The sequence below is a fragment of the Oncorhynchus nerka genome, linkage group LG4 (genome assembly GCF_034236695.1).
Source record: "Oncorhynchus nerka isolate Pitt River linkage group LG4, Oner_Uvic_2.0, whole genome shotgun sequence".
Lineage (NCBI taxonomy): Eukaryota > Metazoa > Chordata > Actinopteri > Salmoniformes > Salmonidae > Oncorhynchus > Oncorhynchus nerka.
Window position 1 is genome coordinate 10,547,424 of NC_088399.1, and position 24,543 is coordinate 10,571,966.

The following is a 24,543-nucleotide window of genomic DNA, read 5'->3' on the forward strand; positions in this document are numbered from 1 at the left end:
AAAAACCTAGCGAAGCAGGCCAGTTTGTGTTGAGAAGTCGTGTTTTTAGTGTCAGATTCTGTTTCAAATAGCACCAAAAACCTACACTAACCATGAGCCTCACTGTCTGTATCGTCCAATCACAGATAAGATACAACTCATGTGATCTGTTTTAAAAATATTTTTTAATTTTTTTAAGTAATCAAGGTATTTATTGAAACATGTTTGCAAACATGCCTTTACGTGTCGCTAACAGGTCACGTCACTTGTAATCTGCTCTCTGATTGGGCGATACAGACCGCGCCATTGTATGGGATGAGCAGTTTGTTTGCCCCCTAATTCTGGTATGTACAGTCTTGTACCTTTGCCTTAAAAAAAAAAAAACATAAATCAGCGTTTTTTTAAAGCGATTTCTAATCTTTTGAATTATTATAGTTCACCCCGGAGATTTAAACTTTTGACGATCATTTGAGAAAAGCGCAAACCCTTCAAGCCATGGCCCGGAAAGGGGCGCAGCCCTATATGCGCATTTGCTAGAGGCCTTGCGCATCTTCGGGTGTGTTCGTAAATTCACTCTGGAGTGCTAGAGGATGGTCTGGTCGTTCTTAAATTCAGAACGTTGTCAGATTGTCCGTTCGCAAATTCGGAGGACCGTCCAGAGCGCACACTGGATGCTATGGCCAAGGAGTAGGGTTGATGCGAGCGTTCTGACCTTACAACGGCAGTCAAGCACCCAAACTTACTGTCTAAAGTTGGCTAACTACTTCCAGACACAAATGAGAGAACACCATTTGATTCGTATTAGCAGAGCTGGTTAGGCTGTTTTCATGTGTTCTATTGGGTTGGTGACTAACTGCAATTTTGCGACGTTTACTGACATCCGTTATATTCAACCGGTGTTGCGTTTTCGTTAATTAATTGGAGTAGATAACCAGAGTGAACTTACGAACACACCTTTTATTTTACGGACGATGACGTTGACCATGTGATCAGGTAACCAAGATGGCGTCGGGGCAGCAGTGGGTGTTAGTGGAGATGGTACAAGCACTCTACGAGGTAATTCGTCTTTATTTAAATACTTTTTTTATTTGAAGTTGTAGATGTATTCTGTTCAGTTACAAAAAACTGTCTCATATGTTGTTTGTGCATTAAACTGTAAAAAGAGAGAAACGACAGAAAACTCCGGTTTTTCAGGAAGTGTACTTCATATTGTTACCTGGTATGATTGACAGAATATTGTAGCCAATAGTCTTTCGTGTCAGAGGTGCGTCGTTCGATTTTGTAGTATGAGCCAATCGTAGTGAGATAAATATGAAGGGGGGCTGTGATGATTTTATAACAGAACTTTACACTACATACATTTGCCATTATCTTAATTTCGAAACACACACGTATTTCTTTTTATTTCACCTGTTCCACGTCGAGGGCATATTTTGATAGTTTTTGGGTTGAGTTTGTTCCAATTTCATTGATCACCAGATATCTTATGATTTGAGAGCTATTATCTTGAGTTAACTTTAGCATTGCTGATCAATACCCCGTGAAATGGAGACACATTTTGTTAGCAGACATTGTTTGTTGAGTAAGTGATGTTATTTCCTTAACAGTAGCCCAATTATGGACGAAAGGAGCCAAAAATTACTATTTTATAGTCCAAGGACCGTACATGTTCTGTTTAAAGGCGAATTGGTTCGAAGTCAAAACAGACAAATATTTAATGTAAACGTGAATCGATCCTCAGCTGCGGTACGGTTTTAGAAACATAAATCCTTCTACTTTCATGTCACATCAAAAATAATTTCACAAATGCAAAATACACTCTTACTGTGTACTGTTTTAACAGTTGCAGCGGACAGTATTTTTCAGTTTGTGGCGTCTTTGTCTTCCGTTTACACACAGGTGTTCGAAGATGCAGATGGCTAATTAGCACAGGTAGTCTACTCTGTCTTCCATCTGTTTTTTATAAACAAGTGCTGTAACATGAAAATATTGTCAGTGTGGGAACCCTAACTCTAAAAAGGCACATCAATTAAAATATTATTTCAACACTCATTTGAAAGAGAAGGTCCTTATGCTTCCAAAACCGGTGTTCATGTTCAAACCGAGTGTCGGGCTCTTAACAAAACGTGTGTAATGGAACTCACTCATGATCATGGGCTAACCTAACAAGTATAGGCATCTGTGCTTGTCATTTTTTGGGACATGTCAGCATGGCTCCTAGTTAAAATGGAACGACAGTAGACCTGTTGCGGGTTGAGTTCAATTTTCCAAGTAAAATTAGTTGGCCCACTTTTACTTGAGAGGACACTTGTCAACAACTGCTTTACATGGTTTGGGAGCGGGGAAGTACCTAAGATACTGTAATGATCCTAGCGTTGGTAAGCACGATTACCGCTCCCCCATGGGAGCTAGCCAGAGCTGCCGCTTTCAAGGAGCTCGCCAGCTGTTCCGGATGACTGTGATCACGCTCGCTGTAGCCGATGTCGGCAAGACCTTTTAAACAGGTCAACATTCACAAGGCCGTGGTGCCAGACGGACTACTAGGATGTATATTCTGAGCAGATTACCGGGACGTGTATTCTGAGCAGATTACCGGGACGTGTATTCAGAGCAGATTACCGGGACGTGTATTCAGAGCAGATTACCGGGACGTGTATTCAGAGCAGATTACCGGGACGTGTATTCAGAGCAGATTGTATTCCAGATTGCCGGACGTGTATTCAGAGCAGATTGCCGGGACGGTATTCAGAGCAGATTGCCGGGACGTGTATTCAGAGCAGATTGCCGGGACGTGTATTCAGAGCAGATTGCCGGACGTGTATTCAGAAAGCAGATTGCCGGGACGTGTATTCAGAGCAGATTGCCGGGACGTGTATTCAGAGCAGATTGCCGGGACGTGTATTCAGAGCAGATTGCCGGGACGTGTATTCAGAGCAGATTGCCGGGACGTGTATTCAGAGCAGATTGCCGGGACGTGTATTCAGAGCAGATTGCGTGTATTCAGAGGACGCCGGGACGTGTATTCAGAGCAGATTGCCGGGACGTGTATTCAGAGCAGATTGCCGGGACGTGTATTCAGAGCAGATTGCCGGGACGTGTATTCAGAGCAGATTGCCGGGACGTGTATTCAGAGCAGATTGCCGGGACGTGTATTCAGAGCAGATTGCCGGGACGTGTATTCAGAGCAGATTGCCGGGACGTGTATTCAGAGCAGATTGCCGGGACGTGTATTCAGAGCAGATTGCCGGGACGTGTATTCAGAGCAGATTGCCGGGACGTGTATTCAGAGCAGATTGCCGGGACGTGTATTCAGAGCAGATTGCCGGGACGTGTGACCAACTGGCAAGTGTCTTCACTGACATTTTCAACTTCTCCCTGACCGAGTCTGTAATACCTACATGCTTCAAGCAGACCACCATAGTCCATGTGCCCAAGAAAGAGAAGGGAACCTGCCTGAATGACTACCGCCACTTAACACTCACGTCGTTAGAAATGAAGTGTTTTGAAAGGCTGGTCATGGCTCACATCAAAACCAACATCCCAGAAACCCTAAACCCACTCCAATGTGCATACCGCCTCAACAGATCCACAGATGATGCAATCTCAATTCCACTCCACACTGCCCTTTCCCACCTGGACAAAAGGAACACCTACGTGAGAATGCTGTTCATTGACTACAGCTCAGCGTTAAACACCATAATTTCCACAAAGCTCATCACTAAGCTAAGGACCCTGGGACTGAACACCTCGATCTGCAACTGGATCCTGGACTTCCTGATGGGCAGCCCCCAGGTGGTAAGGGTAGGCAACAACACATCTGCCACGCTGATCCTCAATACAGGGCCACTTAGGTGTGCGTACTTAGTACCCTCCTGTACTCCTTGTTCACCCACGACTGCGTGGCCAGTCATGGCTCCCACACCATCATTAAGTTTGCTGACAACACAACGTTGGTAGGCCTGATCAACGACAACGATGAGACGGCCTATAAGGAGGAGGTCAGAGACCTGGCAGTGTGGTGCAAAGACAACAACCTCTCCCTCAATGTGAGCAAGACAAAGGAACTGATCGTGGACTACAGGGAAAGGAAGTCCGTACAGGCCTCCATTCTCATCGACGGGGCGGTGTCAGAGGAAGGCCCTAAAAATTGTCAAGGACTCCACCCTAGTCATAGACTGTTCTCTCTGCTACCGCACGGCAAGCGGTACCGGCGCACCAAGTCTAGGTCCAAAAGCCTCCTTAACAGCTTCTACCCCCAAGCCATAAGACTGCTGAACAAATCAACTGGCCACCCTGACTATTTACATTGACACTGCTACTAATCACTATTTATTATCTATGCATAGTCACTTTATCCCTACCTACATGTACAAATGACCTCGACTAACCTATAATCCTGCACATTTACTTGGTACCGGTACCCCCCTGTATGTATATAACGTCATTATTTTGTTTATTTAGTAAATATGTTTTTAACTCTTGAACTGAATTGTTGTTTAAGGGCTTGTAAAGCATTTCACGGTAAGGTCTACCTGTTGTATTCTACACATGTGACAAATAAGATTTGACCCATTTCTCTCCCCAGGCACCTGCCTATCATCTGGTCCTGGAGGGGATCCTCATATTGTGGATCATCAGACTGCTGTTTTCAAAGACGTACAAACTACAGGAGCGTTCAGACCTCACAGAGAAGGTAGAGAAAAATGGTTTCACCCACCTGTGAGTGCATTGGACACTCTGGATGGACATTCTGCGTGCAACTGTTTCTGGCACAATGTGTTAACTCCGTAGTGTTGGTCTATAACAGGAAAAGGAGGACTTAATTGAAGAATGGCAACCAGAACCCCTTGTCCCTCCTATGTCCAAAGACCATCCTTCCCTCAATTATGACATCGTCACTGGGTAAGCTAATGATGCTTTATTGACTTGTTTTTGAAGTGCAGTGAATGATCTCACAGCCTATGCTGTAGTAACATCTTTCCGAGTGGGCAAATCTAGCTTGCTTTACACAGTACAGTCAAACTCCTGGGTCCTGTTCAGTAGGGCACACCGTAGCAAAAACTACAATATGTGGTCTTGTTTAACAAGTTAATGCTGTACATGGTTTCAAAACAGTTTTCTGCCTACTGAACAGTACCCTGGTCGGTCTAGCTTCATTCTAACATCAAGTGAACCTTGTGTTGTGTTTAGCTAATAGCAGGTGTTTTATTTTACAGCCCACCAAGCCACAAAATCATTGTAAATGGAAAAGAGTGCATCAACTTTGCTTCATTTAACTTCTTGGGTTTCCTTGACAACGAGCGAGTGAAGGTCTGTACTATTTTAAGTAGAAGCATACCTTTTTTGTTTATTTTCCAATATATTAGCCATTTTTGATTAGCATTGTACTGTGCCAACAGTTAATCAAAATGTAAAGACATGAGCAAAATACTTTTGTGGAGATGAACACTGAAACAAAAACAATCATTCAGTAATCATGGCTTATTCTCAACCTATTTAGGTTACTGTACTCCAAATGACATTTTACTCTGCCTGCCTCGGTTCAACCGATCGGGACTATTAATCATTTGACCATTAAGTCTGTTTTTACACGACAAATGATGAAACAGCCCCGTGTTCCCATATTAATTGTCCATATGCCAAGTACCCCTATGGGCACTAGTAGCCTATGTTGACAACAAATGGTGTATCTCTTGGGCTTAACCCTATAGACATGTTGGTTGTTTAGCAACACAACTGACACATGCACAACTATGGGGCAAAACAGACAGTTGGTTTAGAATGTTGACAACATGTAAACTATATTTATTCTCCATCCCAATGTTTATTGATAACATAAATACATTTGCACTTGTCTCTCAAATACGTTGTTAAAGTTGTTGGTTCGCTAGCTAGCAAATATTTTTGCCATATTAGCATTGACATGAAATCAGTCAAAACAAGACATGGTATCAAGAACCATGAAACTAGCTGAAACGAGTCACTAATGATTCTCCACGTCTGTTTCTTGTCATTGTTGGTCGCTATGGCAACTCAACAACTCACGCACTTCTGCCCTATTTGAAGGGTGTGCATCGTTTTTGTGACATTGTCAGCTAACCCATCTATTTGTTTTGTTTAGTCTTTCTGATCATACCATCACCACACCTGCCTATAGCGGCAATGCATATTTGTAGGACAAAAGCATTTCAATGAATATCAATTGCTCTATTTCCCCTCTTTCCCTGACAGCAAAAGGCCTTGACTTCTCTCAGGAGGTATGGTGTTGGTACCTGTGGTCCAAGAGGTTTCTATGGAACCTTTGGTGAGTTGCTCTAAAGAAAAGTCATGCTCTGAGAACCGGAATCTGCTTTTTTTACGGGCTTCTAACCAATTGTGCTGTTTTGTGGGCGGTTTTTCGCCTTGTTTTTAACTTATTTTGTCCATAATGTTCCTGCCACCATCTCTTATGACCGAAAAGAGCTTCTGGATATCAGATGTACAATACCTGTAATATGGTATTGTACATATTACAGGGTAGCCTAGTGGTTAGAGCGTTGGACTAGTAACCGGAAGGTTGCAAGTTCAAATCCCCGAGCTGACAAGGTACAAATCTGTCGTTCTGCCCCCGAACAGGCAGTTAACCCACTGTTCCTAGGCAGTCATTGAAAATAAGAATTTGTTCTTACCTGACTTGCCTAGTTAAATAAAGGTCAAATAAAATCTAACCTGTACCCCTGCACATTGACTTGGTACCAGTCCCCCCCCATATAGCCTTGTTATTATTTTGCTGCTCTTTTATGTTTTTACATTTTAGTTTATTTATTAAATATTTTTCTTAACTGCATTGTTGGTTAAGGGCTTGTAAGTAAGCATTTCACTGTACCTGTTTTATTTGACTCATGTGACAAATAAAATTTGATTTGCAGCTCAGTTATCCTCTTGTGTATTTCAGATCTTACAAGATGTCCCTATGTGTCAATATGTACAAATGTAGACTGAAGGGTTGTCAGTCTGTACATGTACATCCATGTCGGTCTCTTTAAAACATTTTTAAAAAATTATTGTTCCATTTGTCTCCATAACTCTTGACATTTTATGGGGGATCATTCCAGATGTCCACTTGGAGTTAGAGGATCGTTTGGCCAAGTTCATGAAAACAGAGGAGGCCATCATCTATTCCTATGGCTTTGCAACGATAGCTAGTGCTATACCTGCCTACTCCAAGAGAGGAGACATAGTGTTTGTGTAAGTTCCCCCCCCCCCCCCCCCCCATTGGTTCAACAAGCCAACTAGTCCTATTTCAATTTAGTCTCCAACAAGCATTTTGAATCCATATTTATTTGTTTCTTTCCAGGGATGAGGCGGCATGTTTCTCCATACAAAAGGGTCTCCAAGCCTCCCGCAGTTTCATCAAGTACTTCAAACACAACGACATGGAAGATCTGGAGAGACTGCTCAAAGAGCAGGAGATCGAGGATCAGAGGGTTAGTACAAGCAGGCCTGCCACCATTTTGTCAACACCATCCACTTGACCAATCTCTTCATCCCGATTCTCTGCACTTTTTTTTTCTTTTTTCCCTTAAGTGTGCACTTACATACTCAGTGGGAGTATCTCAATTGAATTTTCTTGCATCCTCTCTCCCCACCTCCTTCTTAAAACCCAGGGGATGATCTCTGACCTCGTCCATTGTGTTTTGAGAATGAAGCTTGGAGAGGGGACGCAAGGATACAAGGAAATGCAATTGAGATTTTCCCCCTGGCATGGATTTAAAAGTATAGGAATGGTGTAAGTTTTGGCTGATGGGAGTTTCCAACATAGTTCAATTCATGACGGGAAGAGCACACTTCAGAAGAAGGGTGAAGAATTGGGATGTAGACTCTTGAGTCTCAATAATATCTCCTTACTGAAGCTTGCGCTTCTTCACTAGTCCCCACATTTAAAGGCATTTGATTGGTGTAGGCATATACTAGTCATTTCCTCTCAAATCCATGAAGGAAAGCTCTTGTTCTATTGCTGTAGAATCCTCGGAAGGCCAGAGTGACCAGGAGGTTCATCATAGTGGAGGGGCTCTATATAAACACTGCAGATGTTTGTCCCCTTCCAGACCTGGTGAGTGACCCAATACGGTTCCATTGTTGAGTTTGAGCACACCGATTGTTGATTGCCATAGAGCTGTTTTATTTTTTTTATTTTACCTTTATTTAACTAGGCAAGTCAGTTAAGAACAAATTCTTATTTTCGATGACGGCCTAGGAACAGTGGGTTAACTGCCTGTTCCTTGTCAGCTCGGGGGTTTGAACTTGCAACCTTCCGGTTACTAGTCCAATGCTCTAACCACTAGGCTACCCTGCCGCCCCATGTGTGTGTCATGTGTTACTTTGTAATGATGGTACTTCGATTCATGGTTCATATTATACAGTATTTTGAACAAAGTATCAACTGTAGCTATATAAATGAACGCTCGCCCTTTTTTCCACTTTCAGTCTATGGGACAAGTTTCTAGCACGTTACAACCGAATATAGTGTTTGGTCTGTTCCACCTTCCAACTCATATTTCTATTGGCCACCAGGTGAAGCTGAAGTACAAGTACAAGGTCCGCATCTTCCTGGAGGAGAGTATGTCGTTCGGGGTGCTGGGAGAACATGGCAGAGGGGTTACGGAACACTTTGGGGTCAACGTGAGTAGTACGCCACACAGCCAACCCCATAGGATGGATTAAATCTGGTTCATGTTCATTAGACACCAAACGGAAGACAACTGACTGAAACAGGGAGGGACTAGCTGGACAATTGGAAACGCTTGCTTCCATTTTCTGTTGCGAAACGTCTTTGATTGTGTGCCCTCGTGAACATGACCCTGGGTTCTGTGTGGTGGATCTCACTACCCTCCCTTTGGTTCCTATTTGTCATTTTCAGATTGACGATATTGACCTCATTAGTGCCAACATGGAGAACGCTGTGGCTTCCATCGGTGGCTTCTGCTGTGGAAGGTCGTTCGTCATAGACCATCAGGTATTGATAATGGGCTTTTTACAGATTGGAGTGCAGTATTTCTCAGTCATAGTCTTGGAGGCCCACTGTGTAAACTGGTTTTGCTCCCTAAACTGTCTTGTTATTTCCAAAGGACACACACTTGGAGAAATTCCCATAAGCAGTTTACACACACACACGCGCAAACATACACGCACACGCACAAAGCGAACATGCTTTCAATGATCAGTTGTTTTTCTAAAAACAGCTGTAACATGTGAAGCTCTACTTTGAAAGAGGAAAACATGTCTATGTTTGTATACAATTACGTGAGCTGTACAGGTCTGACGTCAGCTGTCCATGTGTGAGTACTGACTTTTGAATGCTGACTGCTTTGATATGGGTGTTTAGGTAACGGACAAGTCATAGTATAGGATAAGTATTTCAGGCACTTGATTCAATTTAGAGTTTGCACTTTTGTAACTATTGGTTCTGAGCAAACAAGATAATTTGTCTGTCAGGCCAGGGGTACGGTTTCTCTGTGTTTCCCAGGTCTGATGTGTTGTGTTTCTCAGCGTCTGTCAGGCCAGGGGTACTGTTTCTCTGCCTCCCTGCCCCCCATGCTGGCTGCTGCAGCCATAGAGGCCCTTAACATCATGGAGGAAGACCCAGGTAGATGAGCGAGAGACACACACATACACTTGCAACAAGGATTCTTCCAAACACACACACACACACACACACCATATCTTACACTTAGAACAATTATTTGCCCCCTGATATTCATGTCTATCAACTAATTTGTTTATTAAATTCCAATCAAATGACTCCAGATTTTCTTTGACTATTCCTGATTGAATTGGCAGCGTTTCAGTGAAACACCATGTGATCAATTTGAGTTTCTGATCCAAACCACATGCACTGTTCACAACCTGCACAGCTTTTCCTCTCCTCCAATGAGGAGGATTCTAGGAATGGCAGTCCAATTTCTAAGTGTGTATGTCCAGTGCAAGTTATTTTCAGTGTTTGTGTTATTAGGTGTGATTGGTGCTTGAACAGTACATTTGTGTGTGTGAATGCTAAGTATGCTTACGTGCGTGTGTGCACTCACGCGTATCTCACAGCGTGAGCTGAGGTCGAGTGCACTTAGCACTGCCGAGCAGACCCCAGTCTCACTCCCTGTTGAAAAGGCGCCAGCCACACACTGGCCAAGGTAAACTAATTACTGTACGCCAGCTGGAACTTGGCTCGTCTGGTGCTTCAATCTGAGAATGAAAAATACTGAACCTTTTCCCTTCTCTTGTGTTGTAGAAATTTTTACCATCCTGAGGGAGAAGTGCAAACACGTCCACAAAGCGTTGCAAGAGTAAGTTAAGTTTATTTTTGTCCTGGGAAAGGAATTGTTTTGTTGCATGGTCTTGTGAACTTTCCATTGAACGATAAGATCCAGTGCCATTAATGCCTTAATGCATATTTTGTGATTGATCTCATTGGGGCTCCCGAGATGGCGCAGTGTCTAAGGCACTGCCATCTCAGTGCTAGAGGCGTCACTACAGACCCTGGTTCATTTCTAGGCTGTAGCACAACCGGCCATGATTGGGAGTCCCATAGGGCGGCGCACAATTGAAGTCAGAAGTTTACATACACTTAGGTTGGAGTCATTAAAACTTGTTTTTCAACCACTCTACAAATTTCTTGTTAACAAACTATAGTTTTAGCAAGTCTGTTAGGACATCTACTTTGTATATGACACAAGTCATTGTTCCAACAATTGTTTACTGACAGATTATTTCACTGTACCACAATTCCAGTGGGTCAGAAGTTTACATACACTAAGTTCACTGTGCCTTTAAACAGCTTGGAAAATTCCAGAAAATTGTCATGGCTTTAGAAGCTTCTGATAGGCAAAATAAAATAATTTGACTAAATAGGAGGTGTATCTGTGGATGTATTTCAAGGCCTACCTTCAAGCCCCTTTGACATCATGAGGAAATCAAGAGATCAGCCAAGACTTCAGAAAGTCTGAAGTTTACATACACCTTAGCCAAATACATTTAAACTCAGTTTTTCACAATTCCTGACATTTAATCAGAGTAAAAATGCCCCGTCTCAGGTCAGTTAGGATCACCACTTTATTTTAAGAATGTGAAATGTCAGAATAATAGTAGAGTGATTTATTTCAGCTTTTATTTCTTTCATCACATTCCCAGTGGGTCAGAAGTTTACATACACAATTAGTATTTGGTAGCATTGCCTTTAAATTGTTTAACTTGGGTCAAACATTTTGGGTAGCCTTCCACAAGCTTCCCACAATAAGTTGGGTGAATTTTGGCCCATTCCTCCTGACAGAGCTGGTGTAACTGATTCAGGTTTGTAGACCTACTTGCTCGCACACACGCTTTTTCAGTTCTGCCCACAAATGTCCTATAGGTTGAGGTCAGGGCGTTGTGATGGTCACTCCAATACCTTGACTTTGTTGTCCTTAATCCATTTTGCCACAACTTTGGAAGTATGCTTGGGGTCATTGTCCATTTGGAAGACCCATTTGCAACCAAGCTTTAACTTCCTGACTGATGTCTTGAGATGTTGCTTCAATATATCCACATAATTTTTCCCCATGATGCCATTTATTTTGTGAAGTGCACCAGTCCCTGCTGCAGCAAAGCACCCCCACAACATGATGCTGCCACCCCCGTGCTTCATGGTTGGGAGGGTGTTCTTCGGCTTGCAAGTCTCCCCCTTTTTCCTCTAAACATAACGATGGTCATTATGGCCAAACAGTTCTATTTTTGATTTCATCAGACCAGAGGACATTTCTCCAAAAAGTACGATCTTTGTCCCCATGTGCAGTTGCAAACCGTAATCTAGCTTTTTTTATGTCTGTCTTGGAGCAGTGGCTTCTTCCTTGCTGAGCAGCCTTTCAGCTTATGTTGATATAGGACTCGTTTTACTGTGGATATAGATACTGTTGTGCCTGTTTCCTCCAGCATCTTCACAAGGTCCTTTACTGTTGTTCTGGGATTGATTTGCACTTTTTGCACCAAGGGGGGGGGAGGAGAGAGTGAAAACCAATCATGTTCTGTTATAAGCTCCACCCTGCACAGCCAGAAGAGGACTGGCCACCCCTCAGAGCCTGGTTCCTCTCTAGGTTTCTTCCTAGGTTCCTGCCTATCTAGGGAGTTTTTCCTAGGCACCATGCTTCTGCATTGCTTGCTGTTTGGGGTTTCTGTATAGCACTTTGTGACATTGGGTGATGTAAAAAAAAAAGGCTTTATAAATCAATTTTATTGAAATGAAACCCAACTCAAGAAAACAGTGAATATAGGCAGGGTGTGGGAGTAGTTAAAACGAGACGCAGACATTTTCAGTTATTTATTACACCTTTTAACAATGAGATCTCCACACGCCATTGCGCTGCTCTGACAAAACTTTCCCCTTTTACCTTCTTTGCTCAACCTCTTGTGCGGGACCCTGGGGTTATCCATATGTCTTTTTACACATGTTGAAATCCTACACACCAAACCATAACAGCAGTCTCTCGCATGTCTCTGTTTTCCATGGATTGTCCCTGCGATTGTTCCATGGTGTCTGCTTAGCGTCTCTTCCTCTCGTCTGGCAATAGGATATCTCTGAGGAGACCTCCTCCTAGTTTTGAGGCTCACATGTCTCTCTTTATCCAGACCCCCCCCCCCCCCCCCACTGCTTATATTGGCTGTCTCTATACCATAGCTAGGCTATACATCACAAAATCAGTCTTGGTCCATAGGGATGTAGTAAGTATTTCATATCTGACACAATGTACTGGGAAGTTAACAAAGGGGTCAATATGATTGGAACATCGGAACATTTCCATGCAGGATTTACCCCAGTGTTTTACCCCAAAAGGCTCAGGATTTACCCCAGTGTTTTACTCTAAAAGGCTCAGGATTTACCCCAGTGTTTTACCCCAAAAGGCCCAGGATCTACCCCAGTGTTTTACCCCAAAAGGCCCAGGATCTACCCCAGTGTTTTACCCCAAAAGGCCCAGGATCTACCCCAGTGTTTTACATTTACATTTAAGTCATTTAGCAGACGCTCTTATCCAGAGCGACTTACAAATTGGTGCGTTCACCTTAAGACATCCAGTGGAACAGCCACTTTACAATATTGCATCTAAATCTTTTAAGGGGGGTGAGAAGGATTACTTTATCCTATCCTAGGTATTCCTGAAAGAGGTGGGGTTTCAGGTGTCTCCGGAAGGTGGTGATTGACTCCGCTGTCCTGGCGTCGTGAGGGAGTTTGTTCCACCATTGGGGGGCCAGAGCAGCGAACAGTTTTGACTGGGCTGCGCGGGAACTGTACTTCCTCAGTGGTAGGGAGGCGAGCAGGCCAGAGGTGGATGAACGCAGTGCCCTTGTTTGGGTGTAGGGCCTGATCAGAGCCTGGAGGTACTGAGGTGCCGTTCCCCTCACAGCTCCGTAGGCAAGCACCATGGTCTTGTAGCGGATGCGAGCTTCAACTGGAAGCCAGTGGAGAGAGCGGAGGAGGGGGGTGACGTGAGAGAACTTGGGAAGGTTGAACACCAGACGGGCTGCGGCGTTCTGGATGAGTTGTAGGGGTTTAATGGCACAGGCAGGGAGCCCAGCCAACAGCGAGTTGCAGTAATCCAGACGGGAGATGACAAGTGCCTGGATTAGGACCTGCGCCGCTTCCTGTGTGAGGCAGGGTCGTACTCTGCGGATGTTGTAGAGCATGAACCTACAGGAACGGGCCACCGCCTTGATGTTAGTTGAGAACGACAGGGTGTTGTCCAGGAACACGCCAAGGTTCTTAGCGCTCTGGGAGGAGGACACAATGGAGTTGTCAACCGTGATGGCGAGATCATGGAACGGGCAGTCCTTCCCCGGGAGGAAGAGCAGCTCCGTCTTGCCGAGGTTCAGCTTGAGGTGGTGATCCGTCATCCACACTGATATGTCTGCCAGACATGCAGAGATGTGATTCGCCACCTGGTCATCAGAAGGGGGAAAGGAGAAGATTAATTGTGTGTCGTCTGCATAGCAATGATAGGAGAGACCATGTGAGGTTATGACAGAGCCAAGTGACTTGGTGTATAGTGAGAATAGGAGAGGGCCTAGAACAGAGCCCTGGGGACGCCAGTGGTGAGAGCGTGGTGAGGAGACAGATTCTCGCCACGCCACCTGGTAGGAGCGACCTGTCAGGTAGGACGCAATCCAAGCGTGGGCCGCGCCGGAGATGCCCAACTCGGAGAGGAGGATCTGATGGTTCACAGTATCGAAGGCAGCCGATAGGTCTAGAAGGATGAGAGCAGAGGAGAGAGAGTTAGCTTTAGCAGTGCGGAGCGCCTCCGTGATACAGAGAAGAGCAGTCTCAGTTGAATGACTAGTCTTGAAACCTGACTGATTTGGATCAAGAAGGTCATTCTGAGAGAGATAGCGGGAGAGCTGGCCAAGGACGGCACGTTCAAGAGTTTTGGAGAGAAAAGAAAGAAGGGATACTGGTCTGTAGTTGTTGACATCGGAGGGATCGAGTGTAGGTTTTTTCAGAAGGGGTGCAACTCTCGCTCTCTTGAAGACGGAAGGGACGTAGCCAGCGGTCAGGGAGGAGTTGATGAGCGAGGTGAGGTAAGGGAGAAGGTCTCCGGAAATGGTCTGGAGAAGAGAGGAGGGGATAGGGTCAAGCGGGCAGGTTGTTGGGCGGCCGGCCGTCACAAGACGCGAGATTTCATCTGGAGAGAGGGGGGAGAAAGAGGTCAGAGCACAGGGTAGGGCAGTGTGAGCAGAACCAGCGGTGTCGTTTGACTTAGCAAACGAGGATTGGATGTCGTCGACCTTCTTTTCAAAATGGTTGACGAAGTCATCTGCAGAGAGAGAGGGAGGAGGGGGGGGGGGGAGGAGGATTCAGGAGGGAGGAGGATTCAGGAGGGAGGAGAAGGTTGCAAAGAGCTTCCTAGGGTTAGAGGCAGATGCTTGGGATTTAGAGTGGTAGAAAGTGGCTTTAGCAGCAGAGAGAGAAGAGGAAAATGTAGAGAGGAGGGAGTGAAAGGATGTCAGGTCCGCAGGGAGGCGAGTTTTCCTCCATTTCCGCTCGGCTGCCCGGAGCCCTGTTCTGTGAGCTCGCAATGAGTCGTTGAGCCACGGAGCGGGAGGGGAGGACCGAGCCGGCCTGGAGGATAGGGGACATAGAGAGTCAAAGGATGCAGAAAGGGAGGAGAGGAGGGTTGAGGAGGCAGAATCAGGAGATAGGTTGGAGAAGGTTTGAGCAGAGGGAAGAGATGATAGGATGGAAGAGGAGAGAGTAGCGGGGGAGAGAGAGCGAAGGTTGGGACGGCGCGATACCATCCGAGTAGGGGCAGTGTGGGAAGTGTTGGATGAGAGCGAGAGGGAAAAGGATACAAGGTAGTGGTCGGAGACTTGGAGGGGAGTTGCAATGAGGTTAGTGGAAGAACAGCATCTAGTAAAGATGAGGTCGAGCATATTTCCTGCCTTGTGAGTAGGGGGGGAAGGTGAGAGGGTGAGGTCAAAAGAGGAGAGGAGTGGAAAGAAGGAGGCAGAGAGGAATGAGTCAAAGGTAGACGTGGGGAGGTTAAAGTCGCCCAGAACTGTGAGAGGTGAGCCGTCCTCAGGAAAGGAGCTTATCAAGGCATCAAGCTCATTGATGAACTCTCCGAGGGAACCTGGAGGGCGATAAATGATAAGGATGTTAAGCTTGAAAGGGCTGGTAACTGTGACAGCATGGAATTCAAAGGAGGCGATAGACAGATGGGTAAGGGGAGAAAGAGAGAATGACCACTTGGGAGAGATGAGGATCCCGGTGCCACCACCCCGCTGACCAGAAGCTCTCGGGTGTGCGAGAACACGTGGGCGGACGAAGAGAGAGCAGTAGGAGTAGCGGTGTTATCTGTGGTGATCCATGTTTCCGTCAGTGCCAAGAAGTCGAGGGACTGGAGGGAGGCATAGGCTGAGATGAACTCTGCCTTGTTGGCCGCAGATCGGCAGTTCCAGAGGCTACCGGAGACCTGGAACTCCACGTGGGTCGTGCGCGCTGGGACCACCAGATTAGGTGGCCGCGGCCACGCGGTGTGGAGCGTTTGTATGGTCTGTGCAGAGAGGAGAGAACAGGGATAGACAGACACATAGTTGACAGGCTACAGAAGAGGCTACGCTAATGCAAAGGAGATTGGAATGACAAGTGGACTACACGTCTCGAATGTTCAGAAAGTTAAGCTTACGTAGCAATAATCTTATTGACTAAAATGATTAAAATGATACAGTACTGCTGAAGTAGGCTAGCTGGCAGTGGCTGCGTTGTTGACTTTGTAGGCTAGCTGGCAGTGGCTGCGTTGTTGGCACTACACTAATCAAGTCGTTCCGTTGAGTGTGATAGTTTCAACAGTGCTGCTATTCGGGGGCTAGCTGGCTAGCTAGCAGTGTTGATTACGTTACGTTGCGTTAAAAGAACGACAATAGCTGGCTAGCTAACCTAGAAAATCGCTCTAGACTACACAATTATCTTTGATACAAAGACGGCTATGTAGCTAGCTATGTAGCTAGCTACGATCAAACAAATCAAACCGTTGTACTGTAATGAAATGAAATGAAAATGTGATACTACCTGTGGAGCGAATGCGACCGGGTTGTTGAGTGAGGAAGTTCTATTCGGTAGACGTTGGCTAGCTGTTGGCTAGCTAGCAGTGTCTCCTACGTTAAGGACGACAAATAGCTGGCTAGCTAACCTCGGTAAATTAAGATAATCCTCTGTTTCCATCTACGTGGGCTGGCACCCATGTCTCACTGGGCCATGGCTCCGGCAGACCTGCTCTCACTTAGAGACAAAGCCAGGCCACTGGTACTTTTCAGCTGTCATTTACATAACAAGGGTTAAATGTGGACTTTGACACCTTCTCACAAAGCAACTGTCTTGATGATGCAGATGTTGATTCTGCTCTTCACAAGTCCTCATTGTCAGCCCTAGATATGTAAACCCCATGTCCCTAGTATAACATCAGGGTAGAACACTGGTGTTACTGTGGAAAAGCAGCACTAGAAGAACCTCCTTTCCTTGTAAATAGCTTCCCAGAGCTGAAAACTGCAGCGACTCTAAAAGGGAAGCATGTTCAGAGTTATGACCACAGGGTTGCTAAGAATTCTTCTGTTCCAAGAAGTCTGTAGGGAGAAAGCACTTCATATTCAATATGCGTAAGACATTGGGAATTTCGGTGTTTTGGTTTGTCAAGGGTTTGAAGAAGTAGTAGTCCTTTCAAAGTTGTAATACTTATCTGGTTTAGATTTATTTATTTAAATTTATGTATGATTTGGTGAATAAATATTTTCAAATACTCTTATTCTGCTGTGAAATCTGTATTTACACTATTCTTATGTAGATGTCGTCTCTGTATTGCAGGATTCCTGGGGTGAAGGTAATAGGGGAAGTTTATGCCCCTGCCCTTCACCTACAGCTAGAGAGAAGCTCTGGATCCAGAGACACTGACGTGAGGATGCTTCGCAGCATCGTAGATTACGTAAGACATCTACATTTCTATGACATATTTTAGAACACTAGTGTCTTAATGATAAACATTGGCTTTTACTATGTTGAGGTTTTTCTTTTCAATTTAAAATGGTTTGCTTTGATTCTTGAGTGTTGCTCATAGGTGAGTGTTTTTACCTTACATTACATATGAAGGAACTACTGTAGAGATATGGCTACCATGAGTTTCTTTTAGACAAGTGGCCTTGGTTTTCCCGAGAGCTGTTTGTGTAGGTTTTGTTTGATGGTTCTACTGTTCTTCATTGACCAGTGTTTGGAGAGACAGATCGCACTCACCCTAGCTCGGTACTTGGATAAAGAGGAGCGGTTTCTCCCTCCGCCTTCGTAAGTTTATCAAAATATATATATATATTAACATAAAGGTTATGTATGCAGTTTGTGTTGTAAATGAGTAGAATATCTATTGGAAGTTATCATAGCATTGAAAGATGACATTTGCCATGACGGCCCCACTGTCTGCAGGATCCGGGTAGTGGTCACCATCGAGCAGAGTGAAGAGGACATTGAGAAAGCTGCGTCCTGTATCAGAGAGGCAGCTCTGGCTATCCTCAAATGATTCCTGACCAACCAGACCTGGAGTTCTCCGTTCTCAGTTTCCCGACATTCCCAGGATTCACCTCCAGGCTTCGCAGAGCATCAATAGACCGCAACGTTGGAAAGGTCCATCAAGGCATAGCCGGGTGCGTTCATCCACAAACTCGAGGAGGAGAAGACTCAAGGTGGACAACACTTTCTGTGAGGAGCGTTGTCGATTTTTAAATCAGATTATCCTTCTCACAGCTACTTATTTATGTTTGACCTCCCATTTTGCTGACGGTCCTCGTTCACCTTCTCACATATAAATGAATGTAAAATCTGGGCCTCGTCCCCCAACCGTCATTCAGGTCACTATCTGTTTGAATGAAGGTTGAAAGTCTTAACTAATAAACAATAAATATTTGTAACCAAAGAGCTGATTCATTTTGTAAGTGAAGTTACTTTAAAATTATTTTATATACATACTGTATTACGAAACATTTTCTTTGTTTTTGTTTGTTTATATACTGACACAAATCAAATTGTGTATGCTATGATTTTCTGTCTTTTGCCTAAATGTTAGATTGTATTCCCAAAAGAGTTTCACATTATCGCACTGCGTTGTATGAAATGCACTTATTTAGTTTTTTTTTGTCCTCTATACTAATTCATATTTGATTCCAAGTGGTCACTGATTTTAAGACTTGCAAGGGGTGGCAGGGTAGCCTAGTGGTTAGAGCGTTGGACTATTAACCGGAAGGTTGCAAGTTCAAATCCCAGAACTGACAAGGTACAAGTCTGTCGTTCTGCCCCTGAACAGGCAGTTAACCCACTGTTCCTAGGCAGTCATTGAAAATAAGAATTTGTTCTTAACTGACTTGCCTAGTTAAATAAAGGTAAAATAAACATCTTACCAATCGCCCCACTTGGCATCATGGTTAGGTCAGCCTGCATTGGCACCCTGGCGGTATTTATTATTGGGGATTTATTTTTATGTTAGGCTCTTTGAACATATTAAAATGTTGTTCTGTCACTGATCATTAAGTAACTTGCCTCCAGTGGTTTTACGTCTTTTAAATGAGTTTGATTTGAACAGTTAATGTAAATGTAAATGTTCATTCAATTTCTTCATTAGATCACATGAATGATTTGCATACAAATTTCACCTCATGTCATTTGAGAGTTTTAACACATGCCAACTTGAATATAAATACATTTGCACTGTGATGCACATCAATCTCGTGTTCATGTTGAAGCCTATTGTTGAGTGACATGACACTCCTGCAAGACACACTAGTGTCACTTTTTTGGTAACAAAGACCTACTCACTGGTTCATTTAAACAACATCCAATATGCAGTATATTATGTGCCTTTGTGTTGCTAAATGTGCTATCAATTTGATTGACTATTAATCAAATAAATGGGAAAATGGTAACGTATCATTTTTTTTTGGAGGGGGGGGGGGTCGTCAAACGGGTGGGGCTGGGGCAATGTAACTACTCATATTTATGTATCATCCAAGGACAGAACATCCATGATAACTATATTATAGTTTTAATCATGTTGAGGCTATATAGTGTTTGTTTACGTTTGTAAACATTGGAGTAAAACAAGTTTATATTTTGGGTTCTGATGGAAGACAACTGTTGAACTTAAGTACATGAGGATTTATACTCTATATTCTTCAAGAATCAATGGGTATATAATTAATTTAAATGTCCCAAAATGTATGTAGCAATCGCATATTTCGGCTTTAAGGGTTAGTAAAATGATTGTAAGAATCATTAATAAGTTCCTTATTGTAGGTATCTACCAATGCGCAAATGATCCACAGAGCAGACCTCTCAGAAACAATGTTGCACGTCAAGGTCTTGAACGTATCACATATTTCGCCCGTAGATGGCGCTTCTCTCACAACACAAAGCGCCCCAAAGTTCCTTCACTCCTTGGGGGAGAGTTCCATGCTACGTCATGTGTGAAGAAAGCTGACGTTTTTAACTAGGATACTTCGGGCAAACAGTTAAGGAAGGAATAGCGACTCTCGACGGTCTCCCTCTGAATGCACTGGATGAAATTCGCCGTTATTTTTTCAGAACAACTAGCTACTATAAACAGGAGTTTCGTTTATTGCACACCGTAGTTTTTATCCCATTGAGTGCTACTTACTACTTCAATTTTTCCCCAGACGAATTCAATCTCCCTAGATAATAATTGAAATACCTGTAGTGCATATCGGATGAGACTTTCCTAGGTCAAGTTTTATAAAACTGAATGAGCACTTTGTGGAACCATGGCATGGATAAAGAGTGGTGTTTTGATCAAGCTCTTCAAAAGCTTCCTTTTTGCGGTTGTGTTGGCTCCAAGTTTGAGATCCGCAGGTAAGTGCTCCTTGGAATTCGCAGTTATTTATAACTTCGTGTTATACGCTACTCTGACACGTTTTATGTCAGTGAGTAATCTCAATTAATTTAATTTGCGTAGTTAAAAAAAAACTTAAATAAGAAATGCCATCCGTTTCTGAAGTTTGAGCAATAGTTTACAGTAGGATAGCACAGTTTCACATACATAAATACGTTATTCTTATTCTGTGTTGCATCGCAGGGATAGGTTTATTGGAATACTTCAGTGGTTTCTTTTTCCTATGATTCCTGTCAGACCTTTTCCAGTTCTTGTTTTGTCTGTGGGACGTTTGGATTTGGTTCAACAAGCACGTCCATTGTTGGGGCGGGATACATTCAGGTTGTGATCAGACCTCGGTCATTTTAAATCACCCCCTAGACGTTCCTAGTGGAACAGGAGAGTGTGTTTTCCTCGTCCTAATTAGGCCCGTTTATTCAAGGAATAGAATAGAGTGGTGCACTGTATTGGACAAGTTCAAAATGTAGCCATCTTTGTCCTGTTTTTGATGTGTGTGATCTGAAATGTGGTTGATCTACAGACCGAACTGTAGATGTGTCCATCGTATGATATTCAGTATCAATCTCCTATAAAACCAAGGATTTACTAGGCAGAGGCCACGGTTGGTGAAGGTGTTAATCAGTTGCCTATTTGAAAGTGATCTCTTGTCTTTGTCAGTCTTGCTAATTCATTTAGACCCTGGTGGGGGGGTGACAGATGTTGGGATTTCCTGTTTTCAGCTTGGGTCCCCAGGTCCTGCCATTTGGTATCAGGTCAAAGGGGGGTATGACAGAGATTTAGGATCATGTAGGCCTACCTTGTGTCTCCAGGTCCCCTCAAAGGACCTCCCAATAACATATACGATAACGTAATTGACTACCTTAGTAGAATTACAGTGGTTCATGATTGGGGGGAAAAGACTATAGGCCTATATGATTGAAAGGAAAAAATGGTATAATTTATGGAACTCCTATGGAATTGCTTTCAATTGCAGAGGATTTTTAATTTTTTTATGACAAAATCAAGCTAAAGGATTTGCTCTTTTCATCTGGTGGTGGTTAGTTCGTTTTTACACATTCTGTCATTTATAGGCTACTGGTCACGCAGGCTTCTTTTTTTTTACTGGCTGGCGCAACAGTCTCTCATCCAGGGGTTTGGGTATAAATAGAATAAAAGTGCCTGTTGATGGGGCCAGGCACAGCTTGGCCTGGCCTGGGGAGGTATGTGAAGGGGGTGAGAGGGGGCAGGGGGTATCCACAGAAGGCTCACCTCTTCTGCTCCTTACTCACGTCCCATCAAAAGGTGTTGGGGGATATTCAAACTGGCCCATTGACATGCTAATAGTTTCACTTGCTAATAACCGGCCCTTGAACTTACAGGCCTGTCGTCTTTACCATCGAACAAAGGAGCATTTCTCCTCTAAAGAGTAGTTGATTTCTAGAATGTGAATGTGTTGAGGCTGTCTTTTAGTCTTGAGTTGATGTCTGTCCTCTTTAACTAGAATGATTATGCACACATTGTCTTTTAAATGTACCTTTTGTATGACTTTTCTTGAGAAAACATTGTTTACATTAAAGGCTATATGGGTTATTATTTTATTTATTTAACTAGGCAAGTCAGTTAAGAACAAATTCATATTTACAATGACGGCCTACACCAGCCAAACATTGGCAAAGCTGGGCCAATTGTGCGCCTTCCTATGGGACTCCCAATCACAGCCGGTTGTGATACAGCCTGGATTCGAACCAGGGTGTCGAGTGACGCCTCGAGCACTGAGCTGCAGTGCCTTATACCGCTGCTCCACTCATTGTATTGGTGTCCTCCTTGTATGTTCAAGCCTTGGCAATATCCAGGTATGCCAACTTGGTGATAACTGGTCCTATTTATTGACTTCTAAAACAACTTTGTGTTCATACATTTGATTTTTTTTTCTTCATCGCAAGCAAAACCATAACATACATTTTCCAGTGTTTCTCTCTGCAGTGCCCAACCCTAATGCAGTTTAAAACTTGCAATAGTAACAGCAGGTCAAAATGATTGATGTCTGGCCCCTTTTTCAGTGTAGAGTAAACAGACCATGCTTGGCGTTGCAACGAGGTTCCTCCTAATTTAGTGATTTGAATTAGATTAAGAGCATAATAAACACATTTCTCATGGTAGTGGATCACTTATATGTGTTTGTAATACTAACCAATAGCTTTGCTACAATCACAACACACAACCAGTGATGCTATGAACAGAACTGCCTCACATGGTGCAATTTTATTGAGGGGAACTATTGAAAATAGTCACAGGGCAGGGGACTGGCAGAAGAAGAGTTACAAACAGGGCAGGTTTCTCTTTTTGCTTTTTATTTTTTTATTTACTGCCTCCACTACCAACTCTCCCAACACTCTCCCTTTCCTCCTTCGCTATCAACACTCTCCCCAACCCTTTCCTCCTTCGCTATCAACACTCCCCCAACCCTTTCCTCCTTCGCTATCAACACTCCCCCAACCCTTTCCTCCTTCGCTATCAACACTCCCCCCAACCCTTTCCTCCTTCGCTATCAACACTCCCCCAACCCTTTCCTCCTTCGCTATCAACACTCCCCCAACCCTTTCCTCCTTCGCTATCAACACTCCCCCAACCCTTTCCTCCTTCGCTATCAACACTCCCCCAACCCTTTCCTCCTTCGCTATCAACACTCCCCCAACCCCTTTTCTCCTTCGCTATCAACACTCCCCAACCCTTTCCTCCTTCGCTATCAACACTCCCCTAACCCTTTCCTCATTCGCTATCAACTCTCCCCCAACCTTTCCTCATTCGCTATCAACTCTCCCCAACCCTCTACCTTTCCTCCTCTGCTATCAACTCTCCAACCCCCACAACCCTCTTCATTTCCTCCTACGCTATCCACTCTCCAACCCCCACAAACCTCTCCCTTTCCTCCTACGCTATCCACTCTCCAACCCCCATAACCCTCTCCCTTTTCTCCTCCGCTATCAACTCTCCAACCCCCACAACCCTCTCCCTTTCCTCCTACGCTATCCACTCTCCAACCCTCTCCCTTTCCTCCTCTGCTATCAACTCTTCCCCAACCCTCTCCCTTTCCTCTCCCGCAGCTGAGCTGTGAAGTAAGGCGAGAGGTAGTGGGACTGGACGTGGTAGAGAAGTTAGCCAGAGTTCAGCCAGCTAATCTAGTGTTAACTCAGGCCGCGGATGGAAATCTTCAAAGCTGCTCCCTGCTCCGGGTTCCCCCGCATCTCAACAACAGTTTTGATCCCCACTCTTCATTTTTCATAATATTTGAGCCATGCCAATAACATAGCTTGCAAATGCAATTTTGGCAAGCTTACATCTGTTTGTCCTCTAATACATTACAATTTGGCATAGTTAGGCATACCTTTGTAGGCTTGGCAGCTTTCCTGATTGGCATAGTCTAGATTTGGATATTTATATAAATGTTCATCTCACTCACGAACTCAACACATGGAGGGGGTTCATATCAATGTGCCCTCATGCCTACAAGGAGTAGTTCGTTGCCAGTGTGCAGAGAACAGTAATTGTCTCCTTTGTTCTGTAATTACCAGCTGGTGACAACTGAGAGAACAGAAACTGACATGGTAGTTGACGTGTTGATGTACACAGCACTCCCCTCTAGCAGAACAGGAGCGAGGAGGAGAGGCTAAGGTATGGTGTGTCACTACGACCGAGCAGCTATCACACGAAACCCATGTAGATGTGCACCAACTGTTGTCTGTAGCTTGTGAGGTGTGGAAACACTTTGTTGCTTTTATGAATTTTGTCTTGCTGCTTTTTGTTTTATGTTGCTCTGTCTGTATGCTACGTCTTGCTTGTCCTATGTTGCTATGTCTTGCTTGTTCTATGTTACTATTGTCTATATTGTAATTGTTTTTAATAACCTGCCCAGGGACTGCGGTTGAAAATGAGCCGGCTGGCTAAAACCGGCACTTTTACTGAAACGTTGATTAATGTGCACTGTCCCTGTAAAAATAAAAAATAAACTCAAACTCAACGATGACATGCAATGTCAGCATAGAGAACACATTGTCAGAATGAAGGCCTCATTGTGCGTTCTCAGGTTGTGGTCAGTGGTTCCCTCTACCCTCTACCTTTCCTCCTCCGCTATCAACTCTCCCCCCCAACC

At 44.1% G+C, this 24,543-nt stretch overlaps 2 protein-coding genes across 3 annotated transcripts in view; both read left to right on the forward strand.

Annotated features, from left to right (window-relative positions):
* Positions 1 to 304: 304 nt before the first annotated feature.
* Positions 305 to 19,431, forward strand: sptlc1 (serine palmitoyltransferase, long chain base subunit 1). The gene is made up of 16 exons (XM_029646342.2): positions 305 to 323; positions 973 to 1,035; positions 4,565 to 4,672; positions 4,787 to 4,881; positions 5,196 to 5,289; positions 6,211 to 6,283; positions 7,074 to 7,206; positions 7,316 to 7,445; positions 7,982 to 8,071; positions 8,533 to 8,640; positions 8,879 to 8,974; positions 9,508 to 9,604; positions 10,244 to 10,298; positions 17,333 to 17,450; positions 17,730 to 17,803; positions 17,942 to 19,431. Exons 2-16 carry the CDS (start codon positions 982 to 984, stop codon positions 18,033 to 18,035), a joined length of 1,419 nt encoding a protein of 472 aa, XP_029502202.1. The 5' UTR covers positions 305 to 323; positions 973 to 981; the 3' UTR covers positions 18,036 to 19,431.
* A 555-nt stretch (positions 19,432 to 19,986) lies between these two features.
* The window catches only part of ror2 (receptor tyrosine kinase-like orphan receptor 2), a 162,346-nt gene continuing 157,789 nt past the window's right edge, over positions 19,987 to 24,543 (forward strand). For both annotated transcript variants that reach the window (XM_029646352.2, XM_029646360.2), the window contains exon 1: positions 19,987 to 20,374. In XM_029646352.2, the coding sequence (XP_029502212.1) occupies positions 20,287 to 20,374 (88 nt within the window). In that variant the 5' untranslated portion in view covers positions 19,987 to 20,286. The remainder of the gene's footprint in view (positions 20,375 to 24,543) is intronic.